The sequence below is a fragment of the Lonchura striata genome, chromosome 2, assembly GCF_050655825.1.
Source record: "Lonchura striata isolate lonStrDom1 chromosome 2, ASM5065582v1, whole genome shotgun sequence".
Classification (NCBI taxonomy): Eukaryota; Metazoa; Chordata; class Aves; order Passeriformes; family Estrildidae; genus Lonchura; species Lonchura striata.
In genome coordinates, this window is record NC_140704.1 from 6,446,691 (window position 1) to 6,472,847 (window position 26,157).

Here is a 26,157-nt window from a genome sequence, read left to right on the forward strand (position 1 = left end):
TGCCTGAGATCTCTAATGATCTACGTGAAGAGCCCTGGACTGAAGCTTTAGTTACACTATCCCTTTAATCTGGAACATGCAGCAGCACTGCTGAGTCACCCCTCCTCTCTCCACCCTCATTTACTTACTCCTGTCCCTCCCTTACGCTGGAACAAGCATTTTTCTAGCTCTGTAGAAAACTGATCTGTATTAAAAACGACATGATTTCTTTAGCTTTGTTTACTGCATCAGCACTGGCACTTGTGCCAGCACAAGCAGAGTGTATTTTGATGGCACTGCTATTAATTTGTGCTGGTGGGGTCACATCACAGTTCTGTCACTCACAAATGCAGACTTCAGAGCTGAATTCTAAAAAGAAAGGGTGGAAAGTCTCTAAACACAGTTTTGTACCACTGAGGAGGCTGTTCTCCATAGTTTTGCTAGTCCTGTGTCCACAACACGTCAACAGCAGTTGTAATAATGTGAAAATGGGAAGCTTGTATGTGGCTATCTGAAAACTGCAAATTCATTCTGGCTTTCTGCACACTGCTGCACACAGGCAGGCCCACAGCATCTGTATGAACAGGAACAGAGGAATTTGTGCTATAAAACAGATATAAAAAAATTACCAGTGGTTCAACCCTTATCTTTAAAAATACCTTGACCAGAGGGCTGAAGAATGTGCTCATGCAGACGAGTGATAGAGATGTCAGGATGCTTTTGGGCACCTCCCACCCCATCAGCCAGAGACGGCTGCAGTGCCTTTGCTGGAGCAGAACCTTGTTTTCACAAAGCTGCATCCATGTGGTTTGTGTGGCATTTGCAGGTAGCACTACTGCCCACTTACCCTTAATCAGTTTCCTACCAGATCCTCCCCTCCACCCACCCTACAAGGATGAGAGCCACTATTTGTAGTTTGAATCACTCCATCACCCACACGAGGATAATCAGAGCTGGGCTGGTGTCAGCTCTGAAGGCAGCAACCAACACCAGGTTGTTGCTCTTAGGACAAAGCAGCTGCTCCAGTTCAATACCATCTGGAATTGCAGGGAACAGAGTCAATATTTACCCAGTCAGAAAAGATGCTGGAGAAAACAATGTTTTTCACAAGGTAAGAAAGTGGAAGAAAATCTAAGTGAACAGTTTCCATTGTGTACTACAGGAATACTTTTAGTCATGAAAGATACCTCTAAGAAGGAAGTTTTCACACATTTAGTTCAAAATTTAAATTCTTGTAGAAAGGGAAAAAGTTCTGAAGAAAGTTTTTCATTACCATTATATTTACATTTATAAGCAAACTGAAAACTGTTCACCTTTTACCTCCATGTTTATGAGTGAAAAAACAATGTATCCCTTTCCTGCATTATTCCAGTGCAGTATTCAGGCTGGAAACACGGTACAGAATACCTACAGTATTCCATCAGCATAAGCCACCTTGCAATCCAGAGGAAAATAAGAATGCTCCTGGTTTGCACTAATCCCAATGCATGTACATTCATACATGCGAAAGAACTTGGCACGAACTGCTAAAACCAAACTGATGTTGTAGGGTTTAATTTCTTCCATCTACAAGAATCTACAATTATAAAAGTCTCATCTTCAAACTTTACAGTACATTTACATTAGCAAATACCCCACGGCTTTCCTCACTCCTCCACTTCTGTACAAATCATATACAATAAAAAGTTTCGGGTTTTCATTGTACAAACATCATTTTACACTTTAATACAGGTGAAAACATTGTCCTCTGGCACCTCATTTCCTCCGTGGTGCCTGTGTATGACAGGACAGAGCATTTTCAATCCACGCTTCCAAAATCTTCAGCTCAAGTAACACAGACTGGTGAACAGGGCACAGCTTCTGCAACTCCAAAGTTTTAAATAATGAGAAAAATCTCCCACTTGTTTGTATAACAATCAACAGTTTATTAATGGATATGGTGAAATTTTAGCTATCCACCAAAGATGTGTAAAAAATTGTCATGAAAGTAAAAATAAATAAAGCTGTTTGTAAATCAGTCTTGTTTTACATTTCAGTTCAGAATGCAACATTGAACACAAAACTGTCATTGAAGTTTTAAAGAAGTCTACCGATACCCAAATTACAGTTTTTATGACAAATCTAATGAGAACTGAAACTGATTTGGTTTTAGGTTTAAAGACTTTCACATTCAAATACAGTGTCTCGTTTAGCACAACACTTCCTTTGACAGTGATGGGCAACAGTGATGACATATTGCTGTATTTTGACATAAGGCACTATGATATGAATATGCCATACACTTGCCTTATGTCACATATATCCATTGCTGACCAGTGACTTCTGTCAAATACAAAATGAAAAAGTTTCAGAATACAGTGCATTTTAATGAAGGACATCATGTGAAGTCTTCCAGCAAATGTTTTGAAGACATTTTGAAATACGAGCCTACATTTTAACATAAGCTTTTGTCATGCTGCTTTTTTTGCGACATCACTGGGGGGAAGAGACTCATCATCCATCACTAAGTCCCAAAACACATTCTCAACCATCCTGCTCTGTTCCATTGCAGTCACTGCTCTTGAGACAAACGACCCAGAAACTCTGTTCAAGTTCTCCTACAAATGTTTACATTCACAGCAGTCATTCACTCTCGTTCTCCTTTTGTTTGGCACCTGGGAACAGAAGAGGAAAGCAGCTGTCATTTCCTTGGCCACACAGAACTGGAGCAGCTCACTCCAATTGCTGCCACCTTCCCTGATCACATTACCAGAATCAGAGTACTGAATACAACATTTATAAAGAATAAACTGCAGGATTGCTAAATGCCAATGTGAGACAGAGCGAGGGAGGCTCGAGACCATCACTGCTTTAATTTCATTGCTAAGTTGAAGTAACCCTTCTGGGAAGTTACTCCAATGCCTTTGAAGATGCTCCCCAGCACATAAAAAAATTTGTTTAAAAATTCCCAACTAAAAGCCCACAGCCCAAACCTGTCCCTCAACTTAGAGCCAAGCTTAATCATCGTAACAGCCCCCAGAAAATGAGTCCTGCTCGAGCACAAATGATGTAAGAATTTAGTTTAACTACACTTTGTTGATAGACCCATTTTTCCTGGCTCAGAAGCACATTTTGCTTACAGCAGGGATCTGAGAGACCTGTCCAGCAGGACTGTGCCGCATCTCAACTCTTCTCCAGATACTCAAACATGTTGGGCAATGAGTGAACACTATAGTGAGCTTGGATTCAGCATCCAGCTCTACAAAATAAGAATCTTTTGCCAGAAACCTGGAGTTGCTATTTGCATGTATAATCAAACACTGAAAGATTCATTAAATGCATCCAATTTTCACATAACAACTGTTAATTTTTTCCCAAACACAGGCTGGTCTTAATTCCTGCCAGTCAATAAATTTTCCTTTCCAGTCTGTGAAGAGAACTGGACAAGTGATTTATCTGGTGTTCTTAGGAGCAAAGTCATACTTCATACTCTACAAATCAGATTTAAATGGCAGATATCCTCCCTGCATGAGACAAATTCTAGTCTAAAATTGAGCAGTTGCCTGTGGAAATGCAATCTGATATTTAACTGCTCCCCAAAACCCTTCCCTCCCCTCCTCTCTTCCAGTGGCATAATCCTGCCCTCTCTGTTGCTCTAACCCCTGTCCTCAGTACCAGACTGTTCTGTGGGCAGGTTCAGTGTGCCAGGCTGACTGAACTGCAGCTTTTTTGCTGGCTCAGCTCCCTGTTAGCTCAGTGAGTTACAGCAGCTCAGGGATCTCCCTTTGCAATAATTCCAGAGCACTTTTAGCTCAGCTCAGACTTCCAACATAGGTGTACATGTAGCTCCAGTACAACAAAGCTCTTGGTTTGCCAGCACCCAAGTGCATCTTTTCTGTCTCAGCTTTGCACTATTAGCACTAAAATCTGTTCTCCTGGGATCCTGCTACCCTCCAGTCATGGATGAAACTCCCTCCTCTGCCTGCAGAGGCACTGGCTGCTTGTTTTACACCTCCCTCTTCTTTCTCCAGGCAAGGATTCCATTTGACCCAGACCTCTGGGCTGATTTCTCATCCCTGCTTTCACAGAGAGCTGGGTTCCTTGCTCTGCTCTTGCTCTTCCAGGTCATTAAAAGGAACCAGATGTACTGACACAACACCTCCAGCTGTAAGGCTGATTGCTTCTCTTCAGAACAGAAACATTTCTATTTAAACAAGGTACATTACCTTTTTTTTTTGAAGCCTACAGAGGAAAAAACACTTTTCTGTAATTATGTTATCTGTCATCTCCCTTTTTGTTAGGTAAGAAATTAAGAAATTTCAGTTAAGCTCACATATTGACTTTTTTTTGGAAGGATGTATCTGTCTCTACTTGTCTGATTTTTTTTTTGAGGCAAAATGGCAATAATCCTCAAGACATTTTGCCTTCTTTACAGAGCCAAAACAGGGCTTTGCTTTAGTTCTTGTGACACTAAAGTAATTTATGAGGTCGAAATGAAGTTACAATTAAGAACATAATGCAGTTTAAGAAATTGGGCAAAACTTAAAACCAAAACCAAACTAAAACCAGCCAAACCAAGATAAAAGTAGCAGAAATAAACCTATTGCTGGATACTTTCGTTAAAAGGAACCTTGTCGTATTTAGATTGATCACTAGAGATTTAACCTGATCACAAGAGAGTTTTATACTGGAAGAGTTCTGGTGGACTGAGGTTCCATCTCTGACTTAAGTTGTACCAGCCAAGCATAGGCTCCAAGAAGTGATTTTTTAGTGGAAAACACAGCTGTGACCACACTTGGCCAGAGTACAGAAACTCAGAAGGTGGGGAAGGTGCCCTGTTGTAGATGTTGTCTATACATTCAGCTTCATCCACTTAAAACATTAATCAAGACTTTTTTTTTCCCCTAGAAAAGATACATGAACAGAAGGTACATTTATGAAGCTTCTGCATGCCCTCCTCAGTGAGCAGGAGACTTACAGTTAATATTCTGCCAGCTTTTTCCTGAAATTACTTTTGTATTGAAGAACTATAACCAGTTACAAAAGCTGAAAATCAGACATTTATCACTGTGAAATAACTGAAACCCAGCAGGGTGTGCACAGCAGTGCCTCATGGCACAGCCCCAAGGGCAGATCCATACCTGCAGGTGTGAGTACCAGAGCTTGTAGGATGTCAGAAAGGGAGATGATACCCACAATGCTATCAGCTTCATTCACTACCACCAAACGATGAACCTGTCAGCAGGGAGAAGAGTCTGAGATTTATTTACCTGATTTAAAGTAGGCAAAGCAAAGAAAAACAAAGAAACAAACAAAATCCTGAAGTAAAGCAGTATCAAGACAAGTAGAAAAAACAACCCAAAATGGTTCAAAATGCCATGAACAGCAATTCCCTTACAGCAACACCAACATGCTTGTCCTACATAAATGAAAATAGTGAATGTTAAAAAGGCACACAGCTAGCTGACATGGCAACAGAACCTGATGTGAAGTGACAGGTAAGTTGAGATTTAGGTCTTGAAAATACTTCTGCTCTCAAAATGTGGCACTGACATCAAAGACTTTTCCCCAAGTTACAGTCTCTGCCCAGCTCAGCCTGTGGTCTCCAAAAGATTAGATACAGTAATAAAATGAGGATTCCTTCTGAAAAATACATTTTAACTTCCTCAGCAGAGAGACACAACACTAAAACTTGTATTTTGACACCTCTGACTTGGTTTTAAGTTAATTTTTCTCACAGGGATACAAAATGGAAAGTGAGTGCCAGATTGGTTTTAAAACAATTTGTTTTAAATAGACTGTTTAAGACAGAAAAAGGATTCAATTTATCTATGCAAATAAACACAAGGACACAACTCGGAAGAAAGATTTATCAGCAGTAAGACCATATTTTCAAACAATGATCTTATCCTTACTAATTTCTTCTATGGAACAGTTCACACCACAAAACTTTTGTCCTAACTGTAGGGAAATTAGGTGGATACTCCTGAGGCTTATTAGCCGGAACAAACTGAGAAAAGCCACTGCAGAACCAAGGAAGTGTCTGTCCAAAGCTAAGAGCCTACTACATGTTTACTTTTACTCAAGTGAATTATTTCTCTTCACTATTAAGAGAAAATATTTTATTTTTGATGAAACTATTTAGGTTTATTTGTTTATGCATATGCACATTTAATAATTTTATTCCTCTCTCAGTGTAATGGATTCAAGAAAAATGGACAATGTTTCATTTGTTTAATTGCTTGTAAGATCAAGCAGTTGTCTGGCAGCTAAAAATAGCTGTGTAGTAGTTTTGACTGACTCATTTTTACATGTAAGCTCAATGTGTTTAGACTGAACGAGAGGGTAGGAGTTGTTCTTAAAAACACAAATGTCTAAAGTTTCTTAAGATAGTAATAAAATAATCCAAGTTTGAAATCTGTGTATCAGGAATGCTAAAGTTATTCAAATCAGGAGGAAGCTCAAGCAAATGCAGAAAGTTACAAGTAGAAATTGCCTAATGAGGTTCTAAGGGCTTCTTAACAAAGTGGAAGTTTTCCTCATATCAAGTATATGCCTGGTTACAACCCTAAAAAAAAAATAAATCTTGTAATTTATGAAGTTCAAGCATCTAAATAGAGCTGATCACACCTCAGAAACCACTGAAACTGGGAATATTGATTTTCTTCTGCAGAGAAGCCTCACAAGGGAGGAAGACCTACAAACTCATTCACCTCTGCATGTAAGAAAGTTCCCAGTACTAACAAACAAGATAAACAGCACCAAAAGAATGGACAGCATGCAGATAAAATATTTACAAGAGTAGTTAGTGAAAGTTTCTTCACAAGAATTTACTTTATGGCCCTGTTTGACTGCATTTCTATGAGAGCAGTGCAGGATTCCATCATACATCAAAACAGGTTGCACCCAATACATTTCCTGAGCCAAGCTATAAACTGGAGTTTAACAAATTATTTGTTTGCAAAATTTATGACAGGCTTGGAAGAAACTTGGGAAAGCTTTGCATTCAGTTTAGTTAATGTCATAAAACAGAAATGCAAATAACTAAATATCATAACAGGTATGCTGTGAAATACTTTGCACATCCCTATAAGCATCTAAAACTTGAGTCTACATAGCAGACTGAGTTAAATATTAATTATTAAAAATATTATGGTTTAAAATGATTTGATAATACAATAATAAATATTATATTATTAAATATAATTATTAAAACATAATTTAAAAAATACTTTCACCAAGTAATCAGAACAACTTAAAGAGGATAAATTTGTACAGTTTATCAGTTTCATAACACAATTTATAAATTGTTATGCAGGGACTCACCTCAGCCTTCACTATTCTATCCACAATGGTCTCCAGGGTTTCCAGCATACTACACTTTACAACACCTTCAAAATACTGAGAGCGGTGCTGTAGGGCTTGTGTCACTGTGATATCTAAGTTATTATACGTTTTTTCAGCAGCAAGATTCTGCAAAAAAACAAACCCAGGCCACATCAGACAGCTCAGTACTTAGTAACAAAGCACTCAATAGAGTAAATATTTTGGCACCAAGCAGATAGGCATTTCTGGTCTAAGCTGAGTGCATTCCAAGTAACACATTAAACAAAGCAGATGCTCTTCAGCTTCAGATTCTGGGAACTGTCAAGCAGTGATGCTGGACACCATCTGACACCCTGGGTTAATGGAGAAAACTGGGGATATGCATTAGGCCAGTGAAAATCTTCCTTTGTATCTCATCTTTGGCTTGGTGTCACTCATCCTGCCTTTGCCACGAGCAGCAAATATGAAGGTGAATCTCTTCAGATTTCACACCACACAGAATATACAATTTTATGTTGTTTGTTTTTCATAGGGCTGGGGAAGACACCAACTGTTCTGAACACCACCCACAGAGTAGATGTTAGTGGCTGAGAGCTAAGGGGAGAGCAAATTCATTCTTCACCTTTCTAATTTGTGGGCTCAAACTCCCTCTCCTGGACTCTCATGGTGCTGTCATTCAATGACAATTTGTGTGTCTGGGTGAATTTTAATAAGTACTATAAGAATAATAAAAATGAAAACCCATCCCCACTACTAAAAGGAAGAGATTAAAAGAATTTGAAAGCTGACATTTTTAACTTTCATTCTAAGAACAGGATCATGCCTGAAGCGAGAGGACTCTGTCCAGACCTGCAAAAGCTTTCTGTAGGTCACTGAGATATTTTAGTAGAGAGCATTGTGGTATTTCAGTAGTGTTGGGACATCCTGGCCTACTGATTTTGCTGCTGAGGCACTGAAGGAAGAACAAACTCAGAGCGTTTATATGAAAACACTGGAGCAAACAGTAAAATTAAAATAATTTTTGGCTAGAAGATGCTCAGGTCAAGTTTTCTGATTGAATTACACCAAACGTGACAAGACAGGTTCAAGGTGATTATGAAAATAAAAACAATTTTAGTTAATTAACTTTACCAGGTCCTAAAGGACATTGAGAGGACATAAAAAGCCTCTGCAAACTGAAGTCACCCTCCACACAATAACTGATGCAATATAAAACTATTCCTATACATCATTCCATTCCCAGCATTCCCCAAACAAGAACCTGAAAATTAATTCACAACCCCTAAAATGAAAGAAATCTATCAACTTAGCCAGCTGCATACACAGGCATAGCTTCAACCACCAAGCAAGGACATGAGCCACATGGTTAAAAATCATCTTGGAAATTCTATGTTAATTGGAAGATCAGATCCATACACTTCAGCTTACAATTTTTTTCCTTCTTTTAAAGCTGAAGATCAGGTTGAAGCAGCCTGATGAAATCTGGAAGCTCAGAGGTGATTATCTTTTAAGAATAGAATCTTTTCCCCCCAACTTAATAAGCAATTTAGGATGTGTGAGGAAAATCCCAGGTAATCAGTAGATGCCCTAACTCCTTCCCATGTTACTAGCTGGGTACAAAGAGCTAGCTAAAAATTATATCCTAAAAAATACATTTTTGTGGTGTATTTTTTCCCAGATAAATGATCCAACATCTCTAAAAATCCTATTTGTTGCCTCATCACTTAAAATGAGAAAAGTGAAAAACATAAGGAGCCATCTTCCTTTTGGTGTCTTTCTGAAGAAAAATGGGAAATGAAGGAAACATGTCCTGCCTCAAAAGCTAATATAGTTACAAAATAAACTGAAACAATGAATGCACCAACTGGGAAATTTAATTGTCTTTGATACATCAGGTCATTCTCTCTCCAGCTACTGCCTATCCCCTGACAAACTTTTATGGCAGAACAGGACCTTACACAGAAGAGAATCCCAAATAATGAAGACAAATGACAGAAATGATAGGAAAGAGCAGTGACACCACAGAATTTTCAGTATTAAGAACAATGTTTGCATCCAGAGATATTTATAAGCTGAAAGTGTTTCCACTTAGGACTATTCTCCATTTTACGGAAGGCCTTCTAGGCAGTGTTTCAGACATCTGGATTCTTCATTAGTGCAGCTGGTTGGTGGCAACCTGGGCAGTGAAACCTCTAGAAAATAATGTAGTTGTCAGATGCTGCCATTAGAAAGCAGGTGCACACAGCTGGGAAGGGGACAGGGATATAAATATATATTCTTTTTTCAAGTTTCTGGAAGCCATGAGAATAGAAAAGCCCTTGCTCTCAGAGGCTGGTAAATCATGGCATGAATCTGAGTATGCAACTGGAATCTTGAGGGAAATCCAGAAACAGAGCCCTGGATTAGATCTAAAGCAGAAGGAATAAAGATGCAGGACTCTGGAGTCAGAGACACAGAAGAATGGGCCAAGTGGTTTTTACATCACTGAGGAGGACAAGCTGTACAAAGTACTCAGACTGCACAGAGAAATTTGCATTTCTCCAGTCTTGAGAACAGACTGGAGTGGCAGCAGCTGGAAAAAGGAAGTCCTCACTCAAAAGAGAAACCAAGAACAGAACAGTTCAGCTGTAAGGGACCTACAGTGATCACCTGGTCCCAGTGCCTGACACTCCAGGGAAAAACAAAAGCTGAGGCATTTTATCCAGGGCACTGCCCAAGGGCCTCTTGGGCACTGCCCACCTCTCTGGGAAGCCTGTTCAGTGTTCAGCCACCTCTTGGCAAAGAAATGCTTCCTAAAGCCCCATCTGAACCCTGCAGGGTGGCTTTGGACCATTCCCTCATGTCCTGTCACTGGATCCCATGGAGAAGAGCTCAGCACCTCATTCTCCATTTCTCCTCCTCAGGAAGCCCCTGGAGCAATGAGCCCATCACCCCTCAGCCTCCTTTTCTCCACACCACACAAAGCCAGAGTCCACAGATATTCCTCACAGAATATTCCTCCCAGCTTTTTCACCAGCTTTGATCCCCTACTCTGAATTATGCCCAGACAGATCTTATTTTGGGTAACATCCAAAGCAATAAAAGCCTGTGTGCAAATACCACTACTAAGGATAACATAAATAAAAGTAGCAATTAAAAAAAATTATGTGCAAGGTGAATTGAATCTCTTTCATTCAGTTTAATTACAGCCGAAGGAACAAAATAGAACTGTCATATTAACAAATTAATTTAAAAATGCTTACTACATATAAAATATCTAATAGAATTTAAGAGATATACTTACTATTACATCAAATTTGGAATAAATATCTACAACTTTTCCTAAAAAGAAAAGAAAAACAGAAGTTAACAAAGCTCTTGCTTCCTGCTTTCACCTGTTATAATTACAAAAAGAAATGACAGGTCAGGAAGGAAAAACTGGGAAAACACCAAACCTCAAAGAACCTATCAAATAATAAAATTCTTCCACGCCCATCAACCCACATTTTGCATAAGTATTTCTTTATATTATCTTTCTTCCCCTATGCCTTTTCAATTATTTTTTTTTACTCTTTCTTGTGTTTTCCCCTCCTTCCCAGTAGCATTTCCCTTCCCAGCCTGTTGTACCCACCTGACTCATCCACCACAGGCAACGCCGATATCCTTCGCTCTACAAATATATTCAAGGCTTTAATGATAGGAGTGTCTGGATGTATGAAGGCAATGTTGTGATAAGTTCCTATTCCAAGTTCATCCAGATTCTTCTTCATAAAGGCAGGCTTTGGCATCTCTGACATCTAGGGAGTCAGAAGGAATGGATTTACACTGACATTCACCCATCCATCTGCAGACTCCAAGTGATGGTTACAGGTCACTGCAGTTCCCTGATACCAGATTAAGACAAAACCCAAACAGCCAAAGGGGTTTCTGTTCAAAGCAGCTCTAAATTAAGACAATGCAACTAGTTTTTTTGCTCCATTTTTTCTGTAGTAACACATCACTAAAAGCTGTAGATCCTAAGCTATGTCACTCCCACTAAAACTGGAGAGAGAAGAGAGAAAACATTAATCTGAATATTTATTCTGAACTCCGTTGCTTTGTTTGGCCTCCTGTTCATTGCTGTGACTAACATTACTACAGAGAAATGACAATCTTATCTCTGAGAGACAACTAATTTTTCTTTTAATGTAAACAAACTCCTGAGCTGAGGAGACGTTCCAGAAACAACACCAAATTACACCAATAGAAAAGTCCTTGGAGTTTACTTTTCTTTAACGGAGTAAAACAAAGTAAAGCTAAAATATAGGCCTTATATCAAGTTTTAATTTCCGTGTTACCAATAAAAGATACATGAAGACCCAATGAATTTGGAAATTTATTATGAAATTTCTGCACTAAGACTTTAATTACTTAATTATATCAGATGTCTGCTGTGGGAAAAAAATCAGTTAAGCACAGCATAGTTTTAAATACTTACAAAAAGCTGGAGGAACTTGAGGATTCTTTTATGGGTAAGTATATAAAGTGCATTTCCACTGACTGGATCTATAACTGGCAATCTGTGGATTTTGTTTTTGATCAACGAATATACAGCATCAAAAAGGCTGAGGAGAAAAACATTTTATTTTTTTAATGAATTCTAGCTAACAACAAGTAAAGCCAAGTCATACATATATGCACACATTTATAAACTCACATGAAGTCTATGTAGTAATTATTTGCATTATCTTTAATGCTATAAAAAAGTTGAGGGATTTCAAATTAACTTTTGCAGCTTTTTGCTTTGCAACACATAAAGAACTATAAGCTCATGGAAATCCAAATCCATTAAGAAAATGTGATGGAAAGTTCATTTTGTGGTATAAAGTCTCGGAAAAAAACTTGTTACAAGCGTAATTTCTTTTTCCAGCAAGTGCTATGCTTGCAGTACCCCTGCACTCAGAATGGGTCTTTCTGTTAAGAAACAAACTGTGAAAAATGCAGTTCCTGCACTTAATGAATCCCAAATTTCTGTAACATTTTCTACAAAGGGCATTTTTATGGCTACACACATATATGCAAATAACCCCAAACAATTACCTAATAAGTTCACTGAATTATCACTGGGGATTGGCAAAAAAATATCCTTAGGTGATCTAAAACATTCCCATGCACTGCAGGCTAGGATTTAGCAACACTCCAACCTGTGCAAGTCTGCTCTTCTCGCAAATGACCATTTTATTTTTTTCTTGGTGCATTAAGACCATGATAAAGCAGCTGACCAGCAACTGCAATAAATTATCAAGTAAAAATGTTGGTAAAGCTCTGATAAACACCTACTTGCTGAAGCAGGCTTCTTCCCATACACAAGCTGTGTTCTGAGTCCATCATAAGGATGAAATAGCCCCATTTAATGTGCACAGAGCCAAGATTCCTCCACTCCTGCAGTGAGTGTTTAACAATTCCTAAGTGCTGCAGTCTGACTGCCCCAGAACCCAAGCCCATCTCTGCAACAGCTCTGAAGCTGACTTGCTGTAACCTTTTGTAAAAGTTTTATTGCATCTTCTTTATGGCAAAGCTTCTCGTGCTGCACTCTGACTGAAAACAATTATGGCTATTTTGTTGTTTTAACCTGCCACCATTCAAAATACATCCCCCATGACTGAATTGAATGACTTATTCATCACTAAATGGCAATTCCACTGAGGATACAGCACATCATTACTTCAGTGTAATCACTGGAGCTCCCTTCACCAGGGCACAAACAATCCTGGTCCACAAACTGAAAGCAAGAATCAGAACTTCACCCTCCAGTTCAGCAATCAGGTAGTACTCGAGATTTAAGAGAGCAACTAAATCTCCCTTCTCAAGTTATTTAGTAAAAAAGGCATAATGACAGTTCAAAAACTATTTCTTTCAACTTGCATCAAGAAGAAAAGGACAGTTATTTATATTTTAAAAAACAGAGCCTTAGAGTAGAGCAGAACAAACCACAGAGATATTGTCTTTCCTTTAGTTAAGGGAAGTTACTTGCCTTGAAAAGGACTTTAAGTTTCCAATTACTGTGACTGCTGAGAACAAGACAGATGAAGGGCTCTATATTTTTTGATTTTCATGAAATAAAGATGACCTGTAGGTTAGCTTGAAGGGTCATCTTATTGCCTGTTTTGCATGTTAATTTTGACCCATGTCTAGCTCATTTACCAGAACAGTTATGCTGATAAACCACAAAAGTTCAATTTAAAATTCTCTTCTTAGGATAATCAAAGTCTTCACTCACAATAAAAAAAAAGCTCTAACCCCTTCTTGATTATATTAAAAGACAATCATACTTTATTGTACTGTAGTTTACAAAACAAATTGTTTCTTCTTACATATAAAGAGGTCTTAAATTCAGAGTTGAGACGTTAGTGTATTTCAAGTTAAGCAGAGTGAACAGTGAAATCCTACCTTGCATCTGGGGAGATGTTCACTAAAGGTTTAAAAGTCTCTTGTAAATAAAGCTCTGTGGTTAGAAAATTAATAGACTGTTACCACTTCAAACGAAAACATCAGCTTTTTTATGAAAGCATTTCATGAATTCAATCATACAAAATTAAGTGGCAGACAGCAATTTACAGTTAGTTATTCTACCATTTATGCACAGTGCTCTATATTGACATTAAAAAGACATAAAATTTAAAAGCAGGACTAAGCTTGGTACCAGCAGAGGTCACTGCAATTACAACAAATAATCCTTTACTCATGCTGGTTCTGTGCTGCACACAGATATCTCCATGTACCATTCCATGGGACACAGACTACTTTTTACATGGAGCTGCTCCCTGCATTCAACACCTCTGGTCACATCCAGAATTTTGCAGGAATTTCTGGCTGCAGTCTGCAGCTCACTCTCATTCCCACTCCACTGGTTTTTTTTCTTTCTTAAAGAGCCATGAATGAGGGGCAAAGTGTTACACACCCAGATCACCAGTCCACAGCTGTTTCAGATAGAAAAATACACAACAGGAGCCCAAAGAGAAGCTTTTACTATTTCTGCTTTCATCTAAAAATATGTGCAGAGAATTCTATGATGAATTCAAAATCCATTATACTGAAAAACATCAGAACTTAGTAAATTATCAGCCAAGTAATAAATATTCTTACCCCTCCAGGTTTCTATCTTGTGCTCCTCCAATTCATAAATCTGAACCTAAAATGAATAAATGGAAGTTCAACTTGAAGTAATTTAATTTTAAATCCATCATTAACATTGTAAACATCTGAATAATTTTCTTTTATTTCAGTGCCAAAAATCTAAGAGGGTAAGAATAGTCCAACACAACATTTCTTGTAAGAAGAGAAAGGGTGCAATCCTGCCCCTAATGCAGAGTACAATCCTGGATTTATCATTTCAGGGAACAGGAAAGCCTTTCACTGGCCTAGGTTTGCAGCCCAGCTCTTTTCTGGACTCAAAAGACATCACCTCAGTTATTTGTACCACCTTCAAACAACCATCCAGGGTAAACCCTCAGGGGATTCCTCACACCAATAAAAAGCTTACCCTGATCATCTGACTCCTTAATGCCAACAGAATAAAGTTACCTGATCACTAAAAAGCAAGGGCACTTCTTTAGGGAAAACTTCCTGGATGTTCCTCATCACTCAGTGGTGGACATTATCTAGCACATGAGGAGCAATGTGCTTCATACTGTATTTCCTGATGCTTCCAGGAAGAATGACTAAAATACTTCAAGAATTATATTTTCTGCATAATTTCACCTACTAAAACTAGAGTACTCCCTAATGGAACATTCATTTTTTTATTTTTCTTACAGAAGACTGCATCAGTCATTTAAGTTAGATATTATCCCTCCTCAGCTTCTCCTATTTATTGCTGCCAGTTTAAGCAGAACCTATGAACAGGACCTTAGACAGTGTAAATGAGTGAGAACTCATTAAGTAAAGCCTCATGGAAAAATCAGTAATATTGATGTAGAGAGTGATTACAACACAGAAACAATTTTAAATAAGCTACCAGTGTACAAGCACTTTTCATTTATTCCCCCCCTCACTCCCTGTCAATCCCCAGGGAGATAAAAAGGAATTCTTTAACATGAAGAAAGGACAGTGCAGCACACTACTGGCATCTGATGAGAATTTCACTATCAATTTTAAAAACTAACATGAGCTTTGAGAAGGCAACTACATCAGATGTCTGCTCCATCCAACTGTTCTTGATTTTTTAGCTAGTAAAACATAGTACATATGTTTTAATTGGTAGGGGGGGAATTGTGATTTGACAGGAACAAGAAAGGGATGTAAATGTTTGTATGAACATGCAAGCTAGAGAATTTCATCAACTGACTGCCAATGGGAATTTCAAATTACAGTTAATTGAAGTCAACAGATCTCCCTCTGATTGTGCAATTCAGCCATGTAACTAAAATATTTGCATATATTTAACTAGTTTAACTTGTTTATTCTAGACCATCACTCCAAGAGCACTAATTTTTTACAGCATCCAAACCTCTGTAAGTTACCATGCAAAGACTTAAATAACAATGACAATCATCATAAACCTTTCAATTTGGGATATCAGTCTGTGCTGTATAGCAAATGATCAACTTACAACTTAACATCATACTTACCATAGGAGACTTATAGTATCTATGCAGTATGTTAATGAAATCTGTAATTGTTAACATTCCTGTAACAAGTGATACATAAAAAAAGGTCTTTAGACATATACTTAACATATAGAGCTTTCAGCTATTTTCTCAATTTATATTCACAATATATAAGATGATAAATATTAAATCCATGTAAAATATTACTAGCATTGGACTTTTAAAACCATGTCTATTCACTTTCCCATTGACACAGTGCTTCAGAATAAAAACACATCTGTTATAATATTCAATATTATAACCCATGTGCTTCTCCTCACTTTCAATCTGTCTCAAAAAAAACTCTTGAATTCAGACCACATCGACTCCCAGAAGCATGTAAGGAAAAGAGGGGGTTTAGAACCTCTTTCAAAGTTGGAGAATTATTCTTGCCTTTCATTTTCTTTTTGAGTAAGACACATTCTCATTATGTACTTGCCAAGTCAGGCAGATTCCTAGATTCAAATGAAGGAACAGTATAATACATTTTTCTTGACTATTACTTATTACAGAACTTCATTCAATCATTTCCATGGTAATCTTCAATGCCTGTATGGAAATGTGACTTTTCAAAAGAAAAAAATAGCATATCCATTGTGTATATATCAATTTTAAGCACCAATACCAAGCTATGTAATATAATATTGATGATTAGTTTAGTTACCTGAAAATATTAATCTTTTTTGAGCTTTCAAGATCTAGATTTGAGAAGATGCAATTGCTCCACTGTTTACTACTCTTACATCTAAACTGAAGAAACTAAGAAATGGGGAAGGGAAAAATTAATCTGGAGGTCAGCTTTAAATCAGTAGAGCTTAGTTACAGACAGAATATGAAATTAAATCAAATGAAAATAAAAAACACAGCACTCCTATGGTGCATTGCAAGACTACTCCTCCACACTTGGATTGAAAGTATTTTAACAAATGCTTTATTAACTATCTACCATTCATTTCCAGGAATCCTCAACGTTCCAGGTCACAAGAAATATTAATAATTCTATGTCATTGCTACTGTGAGCTCATTTTCTAACTGAAAGAGAGATCTAGTTCTGGAAGATTATTGTTGTGATAATTAATGACATGATTTTAAAAAAGCAATACACAGATCTGATGTTTTTCACCCAACATGGGGCATCTCTGTAGCTTCAGTTTTGGTTTTAGAGATCCTCACTGCACCTCACTGAGCACAAGCAGAAACAGCCTCGTACTGCACTTATATCGGGATACTGGAATATTAAATTATTCTCTTTATAGTTCCTGTTTTCAAATTTTTCTTTCTGTGACCATTGCCTTTATTTTTAAATACATAGTGAAGTGCACATATTAGAGACTGAATTTCAGAAGGTTGGGACCTAAAAGAAACATCGTTCTCAAGGCACAGCAATGCTGTGAAAGCTGGCACCATTTCACTCCCCACAAGGAGGGAAAAGAAACTCTCTTTGCCAGTATTTCTCTAGGATGTTACATGATGGCCAGGCTCAAATCACCATTCTGAAACAATAAGGCACCTTGGAAATTCTTGGAATCCTGAAAAATTTCAGAACTACTTACCTACAAAACTCTGTTTTTTACTCTCCCACAGTGGAGCTGCTCTCACACCATTTGCCACCAAGGCAAAAAATGCCTTCTTTACCTGAAAAAAAAAAACCAAAAAAACCCCAAACCAAAATGAACAAATTTCAAATTTTTGCTTTGATTTAGCATACCAGACACCAAGAGAAGAAGGTTTCTTTTACCAGGAAAAAATCCAAAAGCAGTATAACAGGTAGCTGGCACTCAAAACGTAACAGAAACCACAATGCTAAACAAAAACCTTTAACTTTTAAATTTAAAATTGTTAAAAAGCTGGAGAAAGCCTAGCAAAACCAGATCTGTTTTTATTTTATTTTGTGAATATTCTAAATGAAAGCCTCTGATATATCCATAAACTAGAGAGGGCCTTAAATTTAACACATGAAGACTATGCTACCTTCTAATCAATGTTTACTGTAGCAACTTGTTAAAAATATGAGATTGAAACAACAGCAGCTCGATGTCCCCTACAGCTTTTAGACACCTGATTTATATATGTATTTTTTTTTAAGTTTGATTATTCTAAATATGACTGAAAAGCAAAGAATTACCTGGCCTGCTTTGCTGCTAAAGAAATCAATCACGTATTTCAGTTGTGGAAAACACAACATGGAAGTGATGGTTCTTGCCCAGGTCTTCACCTGGCACAAAACCAGGACCCAACCAATCTTTATTTCTATATCCATGAAACTTGTCCTTGGTCCAAATAACAGAAATGCAATTGCTGGATGACTGCAGTCTGAACAGATCATGATTTCACATCACTATCTGAAAGGTCTACTTTTAAATTATGTGCCATGGGGATCCTCCCCACATCAGATTAATAGTAATAAAAGGGCTTCACAGTCAATGGAATCAGCATCCAATAAAGTAGTGGCAAATAAGAATGAATTCTTCTTTGTATTTCTTGCTACATCTATGCAGCCTGACTGCTTCCTCTCTGACTGTGAGAAGCAAATCCACCCTGCAAACATCAGCAGATCTCAAAGCTGCCTCCTGACTTTGGAGATCCCATATCACCAATGAACAGGAATAACCACCAGCCATCATCCCTTAACTGCACTGAAACTGAAGAAGCCACATGGGGAAAAAACAACAACAAAACCCCAGGGCAACAAGTAAGACTAAAACCACTGGATTTATCTAGAAAATGGTTAAACAGAAAGGTGCCAGGGGTGTTCAGCCACCCTGCTGATACAAGGAGGAGTCAGCCTAAACAAATATTACCAAATTCACCACAAGAGCATCCTAACTCACGAGGAAGACTGAAACCACAAAGAAACCCCCATGGCAAGATACATGAAGTGTTCCCACTAACAGCATCACACTCTGAGTTAATGCAGCAAAAGCAGGGAGCTATTTGGGGCACAGCTATGAGACAGATGTGAGTGCACACAGACCAGCTCCAGCTTGGGGCAAAACAAGTTCTAACCATCCTTTATCAAAAAAAGGGGAAAGCATCTCACACTGCCTGAAACCCCGAGCCCTCAGCTTTGGTATCTTTCCCCAACAAGAGCCATCACACAAGGTCACAGTCACTGCCAGCTCCTGTCCCCAGTCCTTCACAAGAGAAAAAGATGTTCAAGGCTGGATCAGAGCAAGAAGGGAACTGCTAACCTATTAAGCCAGGGGGAAATAGCTTTCTCCCAGATAGCAATCATGCAACACAACTCCTCCAGCAAGTTTACAAATCCTGTAATTGATAACCTGGAAGAGAAGCATGCCTTGGCAGAAAACATGGAAAGCACTGCAGGCAGCCTCCAAATTCCTGCTACTACTTCTTTCCCAGACACAGTAGCAGCAAAGAACACCAGCTAGCACCATGCTCAGGTGGGTGAGACAGCAAGGCGGAGGTATTATTTTAGATTCAGAAAAGACACTTCAAAAGAGAGAGTTCCAAATATATACTACTCAAGATGCTGAGCTTGTAGACAATCCAGAAGGAAAAGAAAGGATTCTTCAAAGCGTAAGTTCTTGCCCTGTTCCTGCTGTTTGATTTACTTGCAAGTTATTTGCTTCCAAAAATCACAAGAATTTTCCATTAAGTGCCATCTTGTCTAGCTTTAAAATACACGTTTTGGAAAATCTGAACAGATAAAATCTGCTGAACAGATATAGCTACTAAGACAGTTCATAATTAAATCCTTCATAAAAGACAGGGATTTTAGCTTAAGCACTAGAATATTAAACATTTGATGTAATAAATAATGGAAATTTAGTAAAGAAATACTTAAACTCAACCCCCTGGGCTGTGTTCCTAGATCACAGCTCAAGTGACATTGCTATTGTTGCCTTCAGTTGTACTGTAGAAAGTGTTACATGGTCACCTTTTAAATAAAGTAATAATGCCATCAAGTTCTTATTGTTAATACTTGTCTCTTAGTTAAGTAAGGTAATTACAAAGCAAAACCCCTTCTTAATTCTTATTTGCTAAAAGTGCTTGTTAGTGCAAACATATACTCATCCACTCACACTTCCCTGCAGTTTCTGTGGTTGACCAATTTCAGTTGCCCAAAGCACTGCTTGGTGGCCAGCCAAAGCACAGGGGTGTGGGGCTGGGCTTCTGTCCAGCACTTTTAGATGTTTCAGTGATGTTCATGCAGAAAATAGCCACAAGGACCTTGCTTTCTGATGATATATAGTTAGCAGCCTTTGAAGATCTCCACCATGTCCCATCTCTGGACCTCCAACAGCGTCATTAATTCTTGACCCCACGGTGTTGGACTGGCCTGACCTTCCCAAACCCATTGTTCAGCACCCAGAGCCCAGAGATTGTTGCTGTTCAGCACCATGTACAAACACTCTTTAAACAAAGCGCTTTTTGTTCTCATTAACCATGTCCTAACACACACAATGAACCACTAAAAATGGGATTTATCCACCCAAATTTAGTGGTTGTTCAGACATTTACCCTGACCTTGCATATTCACCCTGACTTCACAGTCAGCTTGGGGCATGACTCACCAGCCTTCCACAGGGATTAAACTGCATCCCACAGATCCCATCTCCCCCCCAGTAAGATGTCTAGACATTTACAATTAGAGGAGCAATCCTACTTTTTGTGACTGTAGTCTCCAAGACTCTGCCCTTTAAATAGAAGAGTCACATTTCAGCAAAAGAACACAGCAACTAAATCATAGATATAACACAGTTCACCTCAACAATAGCTGCTATTCCACTACACTGAGCACAACAGGAACAAGCTTTTCCTACTACAGGAACTCATTACACTGTCAATATGCTGAATAGAAGAACAGGCTGATTTAGGTTAGACACAGCCTCTGGAGGTCACTGTTTCTGCACACCATTCAAACATTTCCACTGTGAGTCCGAAGAAGGACAAAGCCTCTTCCAATACAACAGTCACTACCAAGAAAGCAAGAGACCAGACAAAACAGTCCTGTTTTTCAGGTAGAATGTTTGGGAAACCTCATCCCTTACAGTTAGTGAGCTCCTAAAATAGCTGGATTACTGGGCAGTGAAACCAGGAACAGTGGTAGAAGATTTCACCAGACTGCAGAATAAGTTTTTCCTCACTGCTGGAAAACACTGAAAGGGACACTCCTTCTTCCCACATACAGGGATTTTACAAGCCCTTGCAGAAATGCTCTCCTCAGTAAACAACTTTGAATGAGGGAGCCACCTGAAAGGGGAAACTGAAGATGAGCTCCTTTCCAAAAATTCAGTGTTTTTATACAACACACACACACACGTGGAAACTGTAACTATGTCCATAAGTAACCAGTGGTTTCAGACTTGTCTTCCAGAACTGCCCCATAAGGCAAGGAGGCTGACTGCTGCTGTTGAAATATTTGACTTCATTTGCCTTGCAAAAAGATTCCCGTCCTTGACAAATGGTTGTGGGAAAAGAGCTGTCACAGTTCCTGGTGCTACAGGGTCAGAGCTGAGCAGAGAATCCTACTGAGCTGAAAAACACAACTCAGCACCACTGCCTCGTGACAGAATTCATAAAAAGGCTCAAAGGTGACAGAAGTAAGAAACAAAGCCATGGAACACCTTCAGATATGCCAGTACCAAGCAAGAGGATGATGCAAATCATAGTCCAGTGGCATGGACAGCATTCAAAGACCTGCCAGAACTCCTGTGGTGTGGCAGGATGATAAGTGTTTCTCTGTTTCACTGGATCAGCCAGCATCAGCCATTTGCCTGGAAAACCTCTAATGTAACCCCAAGAAATGTATATTTTAGCAGATCAGAATAGAAAGGAAGAAGCTCCTTCTTACACTCTTTGGCACAGAGCTCCCATAAAAGTGGTACCAGACCCAGCTGATCCCTGACATTTTTATCATCTCTGATTCCTGATGGATGGATGTTCTGAAGTGATGTAGAACATTCTTCATTTTCACTAGGTAAATTGACAAATTACCAGCTTACTTTAATTCCCAACTATTTTTAAGGAGTACAAAACTAGAGAGGACAAATACCTCCAAAAATACCTATGTAGACCACAGTATCAAACCCAAATCTTTCAGGCAGTCCCTGAGAAATAACCACCCTTCCTAGCATAACAAAGTTTGACATATAGCTGAAAGGAATTTACAAGAAGAGGACATCCAGTCTTAGCAGACTTGGTGAGAATAGCTGAAGAACTAAAGGAGAACGTTGGATTTCTACACCAGTACACTCACATGTTCTAAGTACCAAAACATGGAGGGGTTTCTCAATGGCTTCCCCTTGCAAAGAGGGAGTTTTATACTTTCAAAGGAAAACAGCATTATCTCTATCTTCACAACATGAGCAAATGTGGCAAAGTCACTCCAGACAGACATTGTTCCCACTGTTAAGAGCATGAAGGTGGAAGAAAAAGTTACACTGATAATTCCTTCTTAAGAGGCCAAACACTCTCATTTCAATAGTTCTTACCAAGTAGGAAGACACACAGGTCTCTGTTGTAAAAGGAAAATCATCAGGGCTCTGCTGCAACCTTTGTACAGCATAAAACCTGGGCACCCCACACTTTATTCCTTTGGTTCAAGCGTTCATGAGCCAAGACTCCTGAATGAGGCAACAGTTTCTAGCCAAACATAAGCAGGATTGTGTTTCTTTAAGCAGCACGGCAAGTTCTCTGGCTGCCCAAATCTCAGCAAGTCTCCAAGAGAGGAAGAAGAACAAACTACTGCAGGTAAAGCTGATGGTCTTGCTCTGTAAGACAGGTTCCCCTGCTACTCCCTCACATCACCAGGATTTCAGGCAGTGCTTCCTCTGCACGAGGCTGCCACCTGAACAAAACCCATGAAATATTATTTGGGAACATGTTATGAACATATTAATAAGTTGAAAATACAACTTTGCCACAGAGCTCTTTGGACAGCCCTCCTCTTCCTTGCTGCTGGCATCACCTTCAAAGGACTTTTTCCTATGAGCTAAGCTGGAATACTCCTGCATTCATCCCCAGATCCCACAATTATCATCCTGATAACGCAAAAGCAGTACAAGCTAAATATTCTCCAAGCCCATAATGCACTTTCATTTTGAAGCAATTCACATTGGGAAGCATATTTAACTCACAATTCCTTTTTTTTTTCCCCCTTCAAATGAAGCTGCAATGCCCAATCCAGACACCTCTAAGTTACAGAGAACCATGGAGCTATTTTGAAAAGTTTAAAATCTCTCTTCTGGTGCTTTTAGTAATTCAGTGTTTTTACAAACTGATTTGTCTGGAGAGACTAAACCAGTATGAAGAACACAGCCAGCCATCTCAGCATTGTGACTCCTGCATTACAATTTATTTTCCAATTATTTTTTTCTTTGGTCTATGAATTTATTAGAAGCATTTCCTCCTCAAAGGATTATGCTGTCAAACAAAGAGGCTACTTAAGAACAATGAATCCTTTTATCAAGGGACAAGCACTCTTGGACTATATCAAGTAGAATTTCCTCCTTTACCTTACCAAGTAGATTGGAGAAACATTGGACAAACCTGTTATTAACTGGGGATCTGCATTTGCTTCAACATCTGAAAAACCCCAACCAATAAACATTCACAATCAGGTCTTCTAGCTCAGGTTGAATTTTGGAAATCAGATCAAAATTAATTTATATTTTGCAGGTGATGGAAAGAGAGCACTCCTGGGTAGATCATGCATTTCTTATCACCATAGCTGAGTAAAATGTAAGATGTGATGGTTTAATACCCTTCAGGGCCAAGCCAAACCCCAGAAGTAACAGGTAGAGTCTCATCCTCAAGTTAAAACTATGCACATACTCTAAATTTCTCCCCTGGGAGCAGGTGGCATGTCCACATGCAGAATTCCTCCCCACACCACAAGCCTGTGGAAAGGTCCCAGTCCAGCCAAAGGCACTAAACCAAGTCCTGCACTGATGCTCTGTGTCAGTGTGTCCAACCTGGAGCTTCCTGCTGGCACATTTCATACCACAATGGGCTAAGAGGGAACATCAGGTAAATCTGACAGGCAGAACCAGCAGGATCAGCCGCATGGGGAAGGGCACAGAAATTCCTTCACAGATTAAGATCTTATCCAAAAAGTGGTGATGGGGCAGAGAAGGCAAAAAGAATGATATTTATCTTTCACTCAGCCAAGCACAAACACCTCACCTGCACCCTGTGTAGAAATTTCTGTTTAAGTGACACTGTCGTTCCTCCAGTGTCCACAAATGAGTGCTTCCTACTGATTTTGAGAGCTGCAGGATTAAACTCCTATGCTTGTATACCAGCAATAGGAGAAGCTCTAAAAAAACACAGCAGTCTTCCCATATTATGCCACTGATTCCAGCCTGATCTCAATGAAGGGAGCTTTTATGTGGCTGCTCCACTGCCTCAGCCCACATGCTGGTTAGAAGCTAAATTAGATGATTCTCTTACAGTTCTGTGGGCAGGGTAAGCAAGGAGGGGTATTCACACTCCTCAGAAATGCAGACAGCAGCAGCTTCATCAGGGAGAAACCTCAAAGCCAACTGAGGAACACACAGTCAGTCCTTTTTGTAAAGCTGTGTGACAGCAGACCCAGAGTCTGCTGTGTGGTTCTGGGAGCAAACCATCCTGGAGCATTATTCCTGGAAGCCTGATTTATCTCATTACCCTGGAGAGAGGCAACACCCCAGTCAAGAATGACCTGGAGAGAATCAGAATAATAAATCCATTCACTGAATAGAGTCAGCACATGGAAGAGAAATATAAATCCTCTTCCATTCTTCTAATGTTGAATCCATTGCATGCTCTGTAGAAGTTATTACAAGGTATACTTACTGCCAGCTTGTCAAATTACTAAAGAAGTTTCCAGAACATTGTTTAAAGTATTTTTTTAGTTATGTGATAGAAAATTATTTGAGCTCTTACTAGAGTGACAGGTTCTGACAAAAGCCTACATTGGTGATAACATCTGGTCCATTAACAACTTAGGTAATTTCATTAAACAGGTTAAATAATTTAACCAAGTCACACAAAGATTTCTTCTGCTTAAAGAAAGAAATAAAAGGACAAAGTCTTTAGGATTCTGAAAGCTTATTCTGATGCCTGTTTCCATATAAACATGATTTTTATTAGTTTATGAAGAAGTGCTGAACAAGTGCTTTAAAAACAGTTGCAAGGTCATGATGAGCAAAAGCTACATATGTTTTATTATTAAAACCCAAATTTACTTGTAACAGGTAAGAACATAATTTAGTCAAAGTCTAGACAGAGCTTTTGAGCCAAAGAGAGCTTATGCAAACTCCACAAGACCCAGCCACTACATCTGCTAGCAGATCATTCTTGGGACTGCAGATTGCTGCTTGATACAAAGTAGGGAAGCCTCCATCTAATACTCACCTTCCACACAGCTCTTCAAGGGTTAATTGCTCTGTTCTAGAAAACAAGCTAATCCTTCTCATCTTTGTGTAGTTTGGGCAAAGCCACAACAAATTAATACATTTCTTTCAAGGTCAGACAAAAAATCTGGCCTTAAGAAAGCTTTTGGAGTTAAGCTTCAGAGATTGCTGTAAGCTAGGTAAGAGGCATTTCCTTAAAAAATGCTAATACAGTTCAGGATGGGGTGGGGGATGCACTGGCCTCTAAAAAAACCAAATGCATGCAGCAACAAGGAAAAACTGAAATCACATTAGATGATAGACAAAGTAACCTGGCAGACAGAATGTCAACAAAGTGTTGTATTTCATTCATCTTTTAGTTTATACAGGAATTGTTTTGTTTACTATCAAAGGAAAAGATCAGATTGCTGTGTCACTGTATGTACCTGATACAGCTCAAAACCAACAAAAAGAAAGGAAAGGCAGCCCTGGGTGTCCCCTCCTTCCCCTAGATCTACACACCAAATGACAGTGCTCACATGCTGTGCTGAAGACACAAGCTGGTGACCAGTAAAACTGAATCCAGCTCAGTGATTTCCTGTAGTCTATCATAAAGACAATCTAGAGCCATTTATATTTAGCATAATGAGAATGAGGAAGAACAGTAAGTTAATGCTTAGAATAGCCCTTCAAGGGACAACCTCCCTAAACCCTTCTAGGGGTTGTGAAGGGTTTGAAGGGTTTATCCTCCTGTTTACATCTCAGGAGATGTGCAAAAGATGAGAAAATTTATCCACTGTGAGCTGTATGCTGTTGCAACTTGCCCAATTTCCCCATCATCCACAGAGTCCAATTTCCAGACTTCACAGGAAAGCTCATAACATCTAATTGTCTCCTGACTGCCTTCCTGGTCAGATCAGACTTTA

At 38.9% G+C, this 26,157-nt stretch overlaps 1 protein-coding gene across 12 annotated transcripts in view; it reads right to left on the reverse strand.

Moving 5' to 3' along the window:
* Positions 1-1,517: 1,517 nt before the first annotated feature.
* Positions 1,518-26,157, reverse strand: part of PRKAG2 (protein kinase AMP-activated non-catalytic subunit gamma 2) — a 236,458-nt gene continuing 211,818 nt past the window's right edge. For 11 of the 12 annotated variants that reach the window (XM_085572911.1, XM_085572912.1, XM_085572913.1 and 8 more), the window contains 10 exons: positions 17,444-17,525; positions 15,873-15,931; positions 14,389-14,434; positions 13,693-13,747; positions 11,741-11,867; positions 10,895-11,060; positions 10,568-10,605; positions 7,285-7,431; positions 5,100-5,193; positions 1,518-2,633 (listed from right to left, as the gene is read on the reverse strand). In XM_085572911.1, coding sequence (XP_085429037.1) covers positions 2,602-2,633; positions 5,100-5,193; positions 7,285-7,431; positions 10,568-10,605; positions 10,895-11,060; positions 11,741-11,867; positions 13,693-13,747; positions 14,389-14,434; positions 15,873-15,931; positions 17,444-17,525 — 846 coding nt within the window. In that variant the 3' untranslated portion in view covers positions 1,518-2,601. The remainder of the gene's footprint in view (positions 2,634-5,099; positions 5,194-7,284; positions 7,432-10,567; positions 10,606-10,894; positions 11,061-11,740; positions 11,868-13,692; positions 13,748-14,388; positions 14,435-15,872; positions 15,932-17,443; positions 17,526-26,157) is intronic. The other variant, XR_014953200.1, reaches the window with a different exon arrangement.